Source organism: Sphaeramia orbicularis, chromosome 22 (assembly GCF_902148855.1).
Source record: "Sphaeramia orbicularis chromosome 22, fSphaOr1.1, whole genome shotgun sequence".
In the NCBI taxonomy this organism is placed as follows: Eukaryota; Metazoa; Chordata; class Actinopteri; order Kurtiformes; family Apogonidae; genus Sphaeramia; species Sphaeramia orbicularis.
Genome location: NC_043978.1, coordinates 25,862,021 through 25,872,730, shown reverse-complemented (window position 1 = coordinate 25,872,730; position 10,710 = coordinate 25,862,021). Strand labels below are relative to the sequence as shown.

Sequence of the window (10,710 nt, the reverse complement as noted above, 5' to 3'; positions counted from 1 at the left end):
GTGTGTGTTTACTAAAAAAGTGGGAAGTGTAGAATGGATAGGATTAATGTTTAGAGTTATGTTGCAGTAAGTCTACATAGAACAGAAAAGAAAAGAAAAGAAAAGAAAAGAAAAGAAAAGAAAAGAAAAAAGGAAAGGAAAGAAAAGAAAAGAAAAAAGGAAAGAGAAGAAGAAAAAAGAAAAAGAAAAGAAAGGAAAAAAGAAAAGAAAAAAGAAAAGAACAAAGAAAAGAAAGAAAAAGAAAAGAAAAAAGAAAAGGAACAAAAGAAAAAAGAAAAGAAAAAAGAAAAGAAAAGAAAAAAGAAAAAAGAAAAGAAAGAAAAGAAAAAAGGAAAGAAAAGAAGAAAAAAGAAAAGAAAAAAAGGAAAGAAAAGAAAGGAAAAAAGAAATGAAAAGAAAAAAGAAAAGAAAAGAAAAGAAAAGAAAAAAGAAAAGAAAAGAAAGGAAAAGAAAAAAGGAAAGGAAAGAAAAGAAAAAGAAAGAAAAAAGGAAAGAGAAGAAGAAAAAAGAAAAGAAAAGAAAAGAAAAAGAAAAGAAAAAAGGAAAGAAAAGAAAAGAAAGAAAAGAAAAAAGAAAAGAAAAAAGGAAAGAAAAGAAAGGAAAAAGAAAAGAAACAAAGAAAAGAAAGAAAAGAAAAAAGAAAAGGAACAAAAGAAAAAAGAAAAGAAAAAAGGAAAGAAAAGAAGAAAAAAGAAAAGAAAAGAAAAAAGGAAAGAAAAGAAAAAAGAAAAGAAAAGCGTCCTCTGCTGGCAGCATCATTTTCAACAACGTTAAAAAATCTCAGACTCTGTTCAGCATCATTAAACAGTGTTGCAAAACGCTGTCGTTCCGAAATTAGACTTTCACGAATAAATCCTTCAGTATTGATTTATTTATATACTTCTAGGTTTTTCAATACCTTTAACGAAATTATAAAGTTTAAGCTGTCCGTTAATTTAAAGTTGTAAAAACTGTTCATAACAACAACAAACAGATTTTCTTGAATGCGACTCTGAGCTGGACTGTTTACATGACCATGGTGTCTGTGGGTGAGTAGCGTTAGCCAACTTAAGCTAATTTATCCGTGTTAAGGATAAAATACTCAAGACTGAGAGGTATTTTGAATTTAAGCGTGTATTCCGAATAGTGAATCTCCATTTTAGTGCTATTGTAATGCTAAATACGCTAAATAAACACAAAACTAATGTGCTAAGTAGCTAGCATTGTAGCGCTCATGCTAAGGAAATTGTTAGCTAGCATAGTGTTGTCATTTGTTCATCAGGTCCAATAGTTTTCTAAAGGGGTTGCTAGTATGGCTCGGTAATGAAATGATAATTGAGTCTTTTTGTGTCTGTGCTGCGTGTCAGTGGAGGTGCTGAGTCTGCTGCTGGTTTCTGTGCTCTGGGGCTGCACTAACCCCTTCCTGAAAAGAGGCACAGAGGGGATAGAACATGTGGAAAAGACCAACAGAGTGTCTCAGCTGCTGGCAGAGGTCAAGTTTCTGTTCCTTAACCTCAAGGTAAATCTGGAAATCATTATGTAGTGGCTGGTGTGCACGTCAGAAATGAATCTGAGGTTGAAATGCATGATTTCCTTTTTGTTTCTGCACAGTACTTAGTTCCATTCCTCCTGAACCAGAGTGGATCATTGGTCTACTATTACACTCTTTCAACTACAGGTGAGTGAAGCATCCACAGGCTCAAGCAGTGTTGGCACTACCTGATACAAATGTGTGGAATCAATGAGGAAAATATTAAGATGAACAAACTTTTCTCAGATTTCATGGCTGGTTTTCTTAGGCGAGTTTTGTCTTTAAGCTTTGAGGGTGTTGTTTACTTGTAACTGGCTCAACTAACAAAGAGTATCATGTAAATAATAGGAGAATAGAAGAAGAACATACAGTACTGTGCAAAAGTCTTAGGTCACCTCTAGTTTTTCTTTTTTTTTCTCCCCTCCTGAAGTGAGCATACATATTATTTCTCTCTCTTTTCCTCAGCTACAACAATTTAAAAAAATTAAATATGCGCTTAACCTTAAAAGACACACACAAAACTGAACTAAATGGATTCTAAAGGTTAAAGTCACTATTTAATGTGACCCCTGACCCCATGACAAGAATCAGCACAAGCAATACGAAACATCTGACATGTGTTGAATGAAACCTGTTGTAAAACATGAGAAAATGAATGCAATGTACATATAAATATCTCCCCTATCCAGCCTGTAACACATTCAACATGTACACAACAGCTGTAAATGGTATTTATAGCTTCTTTTTTATTTGTAAGTTACATTTTTTATATTTTTCCTTATGTATCTACTTATTGTAGTAACTGAAGGCTCTTTTTACTCTTGTGTGCTCTGTTGTACTCCACTCTTGCTGCTGTAAATTTGGAATTTCCCCTTGTGGGACTATAAAGGAATATCTTATCTTATCTTAAAAAAATCTCATATTGTCTTAACATCAGGGTTAAAGCCATGTTACATGTAAAAGGAGGTCACAATAAATACTATCACTTTAGTTTATAGAAGCAGTTTTTTCCCTGACATCTTTGTTTTTACTGCTGTACATACTTCACATATATCCAGATTGTATCTTAATACAGAGACAAATGCGCATGTCAAATCAAATCAACCTTTATTTATAACGCGCTTTTCATGCACAGATGCAACACAAAGTGCTTTACAGAATTAAAAACAATTACACAATAAAAACAGAAAAACAATTTCAAAGAAAACCCCTCCCTCCCACCCTCCATACTAGACACGCACACACGCCCACACACGCCCACACACGCCCACACACGCACACACGCACACACACGCACACAACAGGGAGACATGGCATGGCACTGAGGATCAAGGAAATGCCACCTTTGGGGCCGTCCACACTGGGAGGAGCCACAGGCCGTGCCATCGGGGGGACCAGCACCCAGGCCCCCCGACTCCGACAGACAGGTGGACCCCCACATCGAAGGGAGGACCCCCAGCCAGCCGGGCCAAAGGGACCCAAGGACAGTACCCCCACTAGCAGACCAGACTGGCCATGTGTGGTCATCAATACTTTACTCTTATCTTATCTTATCTTATCTTATCTTATCTTATCTTATCTTATCTTATCTTAATAAATCTAATATTGTCTGAACATTAGGATTAAAGCCATGTTAAGTGCAAAAGGAGGTCACAATAAATACGATCACTTTAGTTTATAGAAGCTGTTTTTTCCCTGAAATCTTTGTTTTTACTGCTTTCTGTACTTCACATATATCCAGATTGTATCTGAATACTGAGACAAATGCATATGTGTGGTCATTATTACTTTACTAAACCAACTAACCTAATGTTGGCAAAAGGCTTTTGTACAGTACTATAGACTCCTCCAAACAATTTATACATTTTAGCTGATCCATCGCATGTCCTTCCCTCTGAGTTTTTACCACCAGGCGGAAGATTCAGAGTCCTTAAATGCAGACTAATCTGTTTTAAAAAGTCAATGATGCCCATCGGCCTACTTATAAAACTCAGTTATAGACCTAAATTAGATGACGCTTAACCCTGTGCAGTGTCATTAGGAATTAAGTAGAGGGTTTCATACAGTGATATGTGCAGTATGAGGACATGTGCTGTGTCATTTATGCTTATCCATTGCTGTAGTTTGTATTTATCAACTATTATCGAATGATTATTATATTTTATTTAACAATTGCAGCTTTATTCACTAAATTGTAAGCAGCATTACTGAGCCCAAAGCTTATATCCCTATAGGGACAACAACATCTATTGTGTAATATCATATTAGTTATCTGCTCTAGCTTTTCCAGACACAGATATAATAAAATATGGTAGTAATAAATGATATCAAATTGTATATTGTGTATTTTTTACTGTAAAACGACAACATTTCTAATTGGAGGACCCTAAAAAAACCACAGCCATGTGCATCCCACAAGTTTTATTTCACAATTATCGGAAAGATAATAGACAGACACAGTGTGAAGAAATGTTAAATAAATTCCTTAAAAATAATCTCAAACCCTTCATTCCAGACAGTAGCTCAACCCTCTGAAACCTTGAGAAAACCTGCTTCCATTATTTACCAGTATACAGGATATGGGTGGATGCTGTAGCCCAAATCTATTGTGGTGCATAGTTTATTATGACAAAGTAACTGTATTTGGAACTTCACCACAAAAAAACAACTGCTTCAGGTGAGAACGCTTGAGTTAAAAACAGTAGACATAACATAGCAGAGAGATTAAGGGAAGTGGGGGAAACAATATTGTCAAATCTCAAGACATTTCTACCATCACACAGTACTGTTATATCACAGAATTTGCTTAATATGATATGATATGACTTTTTTTAAATTATCACATGTCATAGCTGTAATAGAAGAAAAGGTTTTGCTATAACATTTTCTGCCTGACGTAGACTAGCAAAATTAACTTCATGTACTTTTATTTAGAATGCATAAAATAAGATGTAATTGTGTATTGCCTGTTTGTAATTAATACATTAATACATTCTATCATGATTAGGAGATATTATCACATTTATTAATGATTGTATTTGTAGTAAATAATTAAAGTGCATATAAATATTATAGTTTATATTAAAAAAGGTTGATTATACCAATCTGATTATGTGTGAGGTGACTAAAAAAGTGTATGGTGAATGGTTTGTATGGATGTTTTGTGTTACTGTAGAAAAAAGTGTGTTAAAGCAAAGGAAGCAGAATAAATTTAATTATTAGTTTGTAAAAAGGGCGTGGGAGTCTATAAGTTATACTTCTTCCCACTCCTTTTCCAGCACTGAATTTTTTTTTTTTTTTGACCATGTTGTGTGGTTCTTTGGTATCTGGTGATTTTACGCGGTTGAAATAAAACTAAACTAACTTCACCATGAAAGAAAACCATTTAATTTTGTTAATCCCTGACTATAAGACATCAAATATGTACAAAAAATAAGCAAATATATCGTATGAGAATCAGTCATGTGACATAAACTGACTTCTCACACATCAGCGCTTCATTCTTTCATGGCTCTGAGCAAGTTGAAATGAATTATGTGGTTCATGTAAAAAATTTCCAAAATATAAAAAGAAAAGGAAGAAAAAGTTGACTCTAGTACTTGCTGTTAGTGTCTTCCAACTAATGTTTTTTTTTTCTCACTCCTCTTCTTACCCAGAGCTATCACTTGCAGTTCCTGTGGCCAACTCTCTTACTTTTCTTTGCACTCTACTCACTGGAAAGTTACTGGGCGAAGAGTTTGGAGGGAAACGTAAGTGACCCGTGTTGGCGATACTGCTCACGGATGAGTGTCTTTTCAGTGGAAAGTCACACGTTTGTGGTGTCACTGATAACCACAGGGAAGCATGTGAGAAAGTAACACACTCAAACCTGTAAGCTGCAGGAGATGAAATAAGGGGACAAAAGAAAAAATCCTGAATATGAAAATATACACCTTCCTTCTACAGTTCTGTCGTCCTGATCGCAAATCAAAAGACTAAATATGAAAACAGACGTCATGATGTTGTTTCATGCCTTTATAACAAACTTCCATGTTGAGTAGAACAGAAGAATCTGATGAAATTGATTTAAAATTGATCACTAATTACAGCTGCCAGTTATGTATTTACCCCCGTACCTGTATAAAAACACCCATGATTAACCAAAACGCTGCATCATGGGGCAGATTTCCTCCAGTCCACAGAAATAGGGTGAATTTTTGCTTCCTCTCAGATGACTTTAATTACACTATACTGAAAGCTAATTATTTGGGATGGATATTTCAAGCACAAATACTACTAGATAATCACTGGTAATTAGCTGCAACTAATAGACTATTGGGGGAGTGTAATAGCGATCTGCTATTTAATCAGCTGACGTTGCAGTTTTGTAGTTGCAAGTATGCAGTGAGTAAATAACTATCGGCTAATCAATTAGAGGTCTAACAACACAGAAAACAAGTCAGTTGTAGTGTGTACTGGAGTAAAGCGTATGCAGGAGGAATGAACTGAACAGAGATGGAACAGGATGAGAAGTACTGATGGGGAAAGAGTTAAAAATGTGACATTAACACATGTATCTCCTGTTTTACATTAATTCAGCTCTAGCGAAGCCTGATGTGTGCTACTTTTATATTGATCTACAGTGTTAACCCTGTAAAGCCTGAACCGTTAAACCAGACAGAAAATTCCAGTGCATTGAAACTGGAGCCTTTATTGGTCCTTCTGAACAACAAAAAAAATTTTTTTCAAATATCAATTTCCATGTATGAGTTTCAATTTTGTATCATATTTGATACATTGAGTCTCAATGCTCAAATATTGTTATTTTTTGAACAAACAAAAACATAATCTAACACAAACATGTCTAACAAATTGGTAATTTCGTTTCAAAATTGGCAAAGTTCTGCCTCCTTTCTATGGAGAGAAATTTGTTTCTTTATTCATTAATTAAAAAGAATAGATTTGCAACCAAAAAAGAGATTTGAGAGCAACAGACAGTAAGTGGCAATCAGAAAAAAGATCATTTTGCTTATAAATCAGTCCTCATTACTTGTGAGTTTAAAACTTTTGCTTGAGACTTCAAAAGTTTTGCTTGAAAATCACTCCTCTTTGTTTGCAACTTCAAAAGTTTTGCTTGCGAATTTAACTGCACTTAATGGGCGTGGCCTACGCTGATGGATGAGAGCCCACTTCTCTGTTGTGTTCTGTTACTGGGAGGTTAGTTGATAGTTTGCTGCTCTTTGAAATTGAAATGTGTCCCATAAGTAACGAATTACACAAAATATCGTCGGCTACAGCCTGTATATTCACAGCCTGAGCAGAGTATGGAATGAGTGGGATTTATGATGATCTTTTTTTATTGCTACTTACTGTCTGTTGCTCTCAAATCTCTTTTTTTGGTTGCAAATCTATTCTTTGTAATTGCAAATCCATTCTTTTTGATTGATGAATAAAGAAACAAATTTCTCTCCATACCTTCCTTATTAATGACAGTCTTGTAGTGCCACTGGAAAGGCCTCTGGTGAAGGAATTCCTCCTCCCTGGTGGATTATCCGTGTATTGCATGTATCTAATTGTATACATCAGGTTTTTCAAGAAAAAAAATCACATTGATCATGTAGAGGGCTTCAAAACTCATGTATCAAATATGATACATTTGGCGTTATAGGGTTAACAGGCATTAATGAACTTGGTTGTAGTCTTGGTTGTATATATATATATATATATATATATATATATATATATATATATATGTATATGTGTATGTATCAGAGGCCTCAAACATCTGGCCCGGGGGCCAAATCTAGCCTGCCAAAGGGTCCGGTCTGGCCTATGGGATGAATTTGTGAAATGCAAAAATTACACTGAAGATATTAATCATTTTACTTCAGGTTCCACTTACAGATCAATTTAATCTCAAGTGGGTTGGATCAGTAAAATACTCTCCTAATAACCTATAAATACTCACAACTCCAAATTTTTCTTTTTGTAAATTTAAACATTTTCATGTCATTTTGCTGTAGTTACACAAAAAAACTGTGAATAACCTGAACAAATATGAACATTTGAAGTGCAAGTTTACCAATATTCTGCCTGTTATTAAACGTTTTGTGCATTTGTAGATCCACTGTGATCTGTAAATTGTAATTTACATGTCTAAATGATAAACTGAGACATAGTGTTCAAATTGCACTTTCCTTTTTTCACATTTTAAGAAATTTCAGTTTGTTCATGTTATTCACATTGTGTTAAAGTATAGTGGGTAGATGTAAACATTTTCATCGCATAATTTTACTTTTTCATTCCAAAACATAAGAGGAAAATTTGGAGTTGACATTATTTACATATTATTATGTTATTATTTCACTTGTCCGGCCCACTTCAGATCAAACTGAACTAAAATGAATTTGACACCCCTGATATATATTCATGTTCTTGCTCAGTGACAGATACACAAAGCCAAGATGATACCAGGCATTGCTAAAATGAAAAGATAAAATACACAGCCTGGCTAAAAAAAAGTCTAAACAGTGTAATATTTTCAGCTCGTAGTTACATTAAACTTATGCCTTGCCACAGCATTTATCTCAATCCTTTTTCAGACAAGTAATTTTGCTGAATCTAGACCTGACCAACTGAATTAACCCCAGATCCTAACACTGCCCCCACAGGCTTGTACTATAGGCACTAGGCATGATGGGTAATCACTTCATTCACCTCTTTTCTCATTTTCCTAATGCGCCCATCACTCTGGATCATCATGACCTTTTTGCATTGGAACACAGTCCAATCTTTATGCTCACTATCAAATTGATGGTTGTTTAAGAAACTAGATGCTTCTCACTTTATCAGTTAAGAGTTTAAGAGCATGTTTCCAGTTAAAATATACTAATCTCTTAAATATTTATGCAATGGAAGGATGTGAACTATTTGCAGAGTTAAATCCATGTGGGAGGATTTTATTTTATTTTTTTATATAATTCAACAACTCTTTGAACCATGACTCATCTCTAGTAATTATGGACTTTTTGCCCAGTTACACCAAAAAACTATCAAGCACAAGACAAGATAACACAACACAACATTAGATATGGCTATATTGATCCTACTGTGGGGAAATTGCAGTGTTTACAGCAGCAAAAATCCAAAAAACATAGTGAAGAAAGACAGGCCGAAACAGTCAGTGACAACAATACAGAGATGTAAAAAAGATATTGAATTTTTTTATAATCTTACCACTCTAAAACCATCTTGTATTGGACATCTTACTTTTTTGTAATCTGAAGGACAGTCTGCAGAGTTACAACCACATACACATGAATATCATTTAATAATCAGAATCAGAAATATTTTATACTTTATTGATCCCCGGGGAGAAATTTGTGCATTACAGTTGCTTCAACACAGTTAAAGTACAGAAAGAAAGCAAATCAAGAACAAAGAAAAAGGAATAAATAAGTAAACAATAAACAATGCTATATAGTTATGTACTAGAAATGTAGAGATAATGGTTTTATATATTTCTGTCTGAAATGCATCATGTTAATGTTCTGCGTTCTATCCTTTTAAATTTGTTTATTGAACTGATATTTATTTATTTATTTATTTATTTGGATAAACAAAAAAGGACTTTATTTCTTTGGATGCACATTTCTGAAATATAAGATAAACTGTGAAATAGTTTTTTGGGGAGATGAATAGAATTGCTGACTTGCAAAATCAAAAGACTGCAGACCCTGCCTCTCAGACATGCCAAAAAATACAAAGAAAAATACACATAATGGTTTTCATAGATATCTTTAAAGTTAGTCTTTTGTCCAATGAATTGCAGAACAGCAGCAGTTGCTACATTTTACAGCAGGAAGCTACCAGAAAATGTCTTGCAGAACTTTTTTTATATGTGTACCAGTTGACAAATGAGTAAAATGTCTTAAAACAGTAGGTAAATTTATACGTATTGGTGCAATGCGACCCAATATATTAACTTAAAAAAAAAAAAAGTTGAACTGATATTTTCCATCTTCCCCTCCCCCACACTCTTTTCTCTGTGCAGAGGCCGTTGCAGGGATGTTCCTCACCATGGCCGGCATCACTCTGTGTGTTATGAGCTCCATGGATGACTCTGTGAAGCAGAATGTGACCGAGGCAGAGCTCTAACAGCGATCGCGCATTTGATGAGGATGAGGATCGGGATCAGGAGGCCTCCTTTTGCTGCGCTGGAAGCCAGAAAAGAAGGGAGGAGGGTCAGCGCAGAGCTAGAGCTGGAGCTGGACTGGAGGGGCCAATTTAGATTCAGGCCGCGACTTCTCTGAGCGGTTCTGGTGGGAGAATTCTGCCTAAATGAACTCAGCGTGAGCTTCAAAAGGACCTGTCCAGAAACTCTCACACTATGTTGGAGGGGGACGGGTTCATGTAGGGTTCACCCCAGAGCTGGACTAGATTTATGGCTCTTTTATAGAAAACTGTGGTTGTTAACTTTTACTTTTAGGCGCTGTGTTGCCGAGCCATGTGACACTGCATCTGCATAAAGCTGGAGAAACCACATTCAAATACATGGAACAATTAGGTGTCACCTCCTGGTTTAACACGGGCATTAAATTGCAGCTGCCGTCTGTCAGCTGTGGGACGGGACACCAGAGAGGGCAAATTACTGTTTACCTCCAGGACAGAGCTGTTTTTATTTAGTTTTTGACCTTTTCCTCCAACCCTTTGCAGCTTCGCGTTCAGTAAATGACATATTAGCAAAGTCACAGAAGTGGTTTTAAAAAAAAAACAGACACTTTATCTCATAGTTCCGAGTTACTATCTGATGTTAGGATCTTGTAATTATGAGAAAAACCGAGCTTAGATATTAGTCATTATCACAGAACATGGAAGAGATCGATAAAAGTGCTTGTTTTTCCATAGTACTTTTCAATATAAAGTAGATGAAGCTCTAAAATCCAATAAAAAGAGGAGTCACTGGGTCACAAGACATGGCAGCTACTTAAAAACAATGCTTCAGTATATACTTATTTATCAATGCTTTATGTGAAGAGTGAAATGTACAACTCATAATATATTTTCATTGTGAGAGTCAGAATATTTAACAGACACAAGAAACTGTTCAGATGATGTTTTTATTGTGATCTTTGTTGTGCTATTTTAAGAATAAATTTGGCAAAACATGTCTGTTTAGTCTGTTGTTTTTTACTGCCAATTTGTGCAAACAGGGTTTCTGA

At 35.1% G+C, this 10,710-nt stretch overlaps 1 protein-coding gene across 1 annotated transcript; it reads left to right on the top strand.

The window, feature by feature from the left end:
- The first annotated feature begins 939 nt into the window (after positions 1–939).
- Positions 940–10,658, top strand: tmem234 (transmembrane protein 234). Its single transcript, XM_030127630.1, has 5 exons — positions 940–1,028; positions 1,347–1,498; positions 1,591–1,657; positions 5,167–5,259; positions 9,543–10,658. Exons 1-5 carry the CDS (start codon positions 1,010–1,012, stop codon positions 9,644–9,646), a joined length of 435 nt encoding a protein of 144 aa, XP_029983490.1. The 5' UTR covers positions 940–1,009; the 3' UTR covers positions 9,647–10,658.
- Positions 10,659–10,710: the final 52 nt, after the last annotated feature.

Coding starts and splice junctions, on each gene's coding strand:
- tmem234 (XM_030127630.1), top strand. Junction 1,499..1,590: donor TTCTGTTCCTTAACCTCAAG/GTAAATCTGGAA, acceptor GTTTCTGCACAG/TACTTAGTTCCATTCCTCCT. Junction 1,658..5,166: donor TTACACTCTTTCAACTACAG/GTGAGTGAAGCA, acceptor CTTCTTACCCAG/AGCTATCACTTGCAGTTCCT.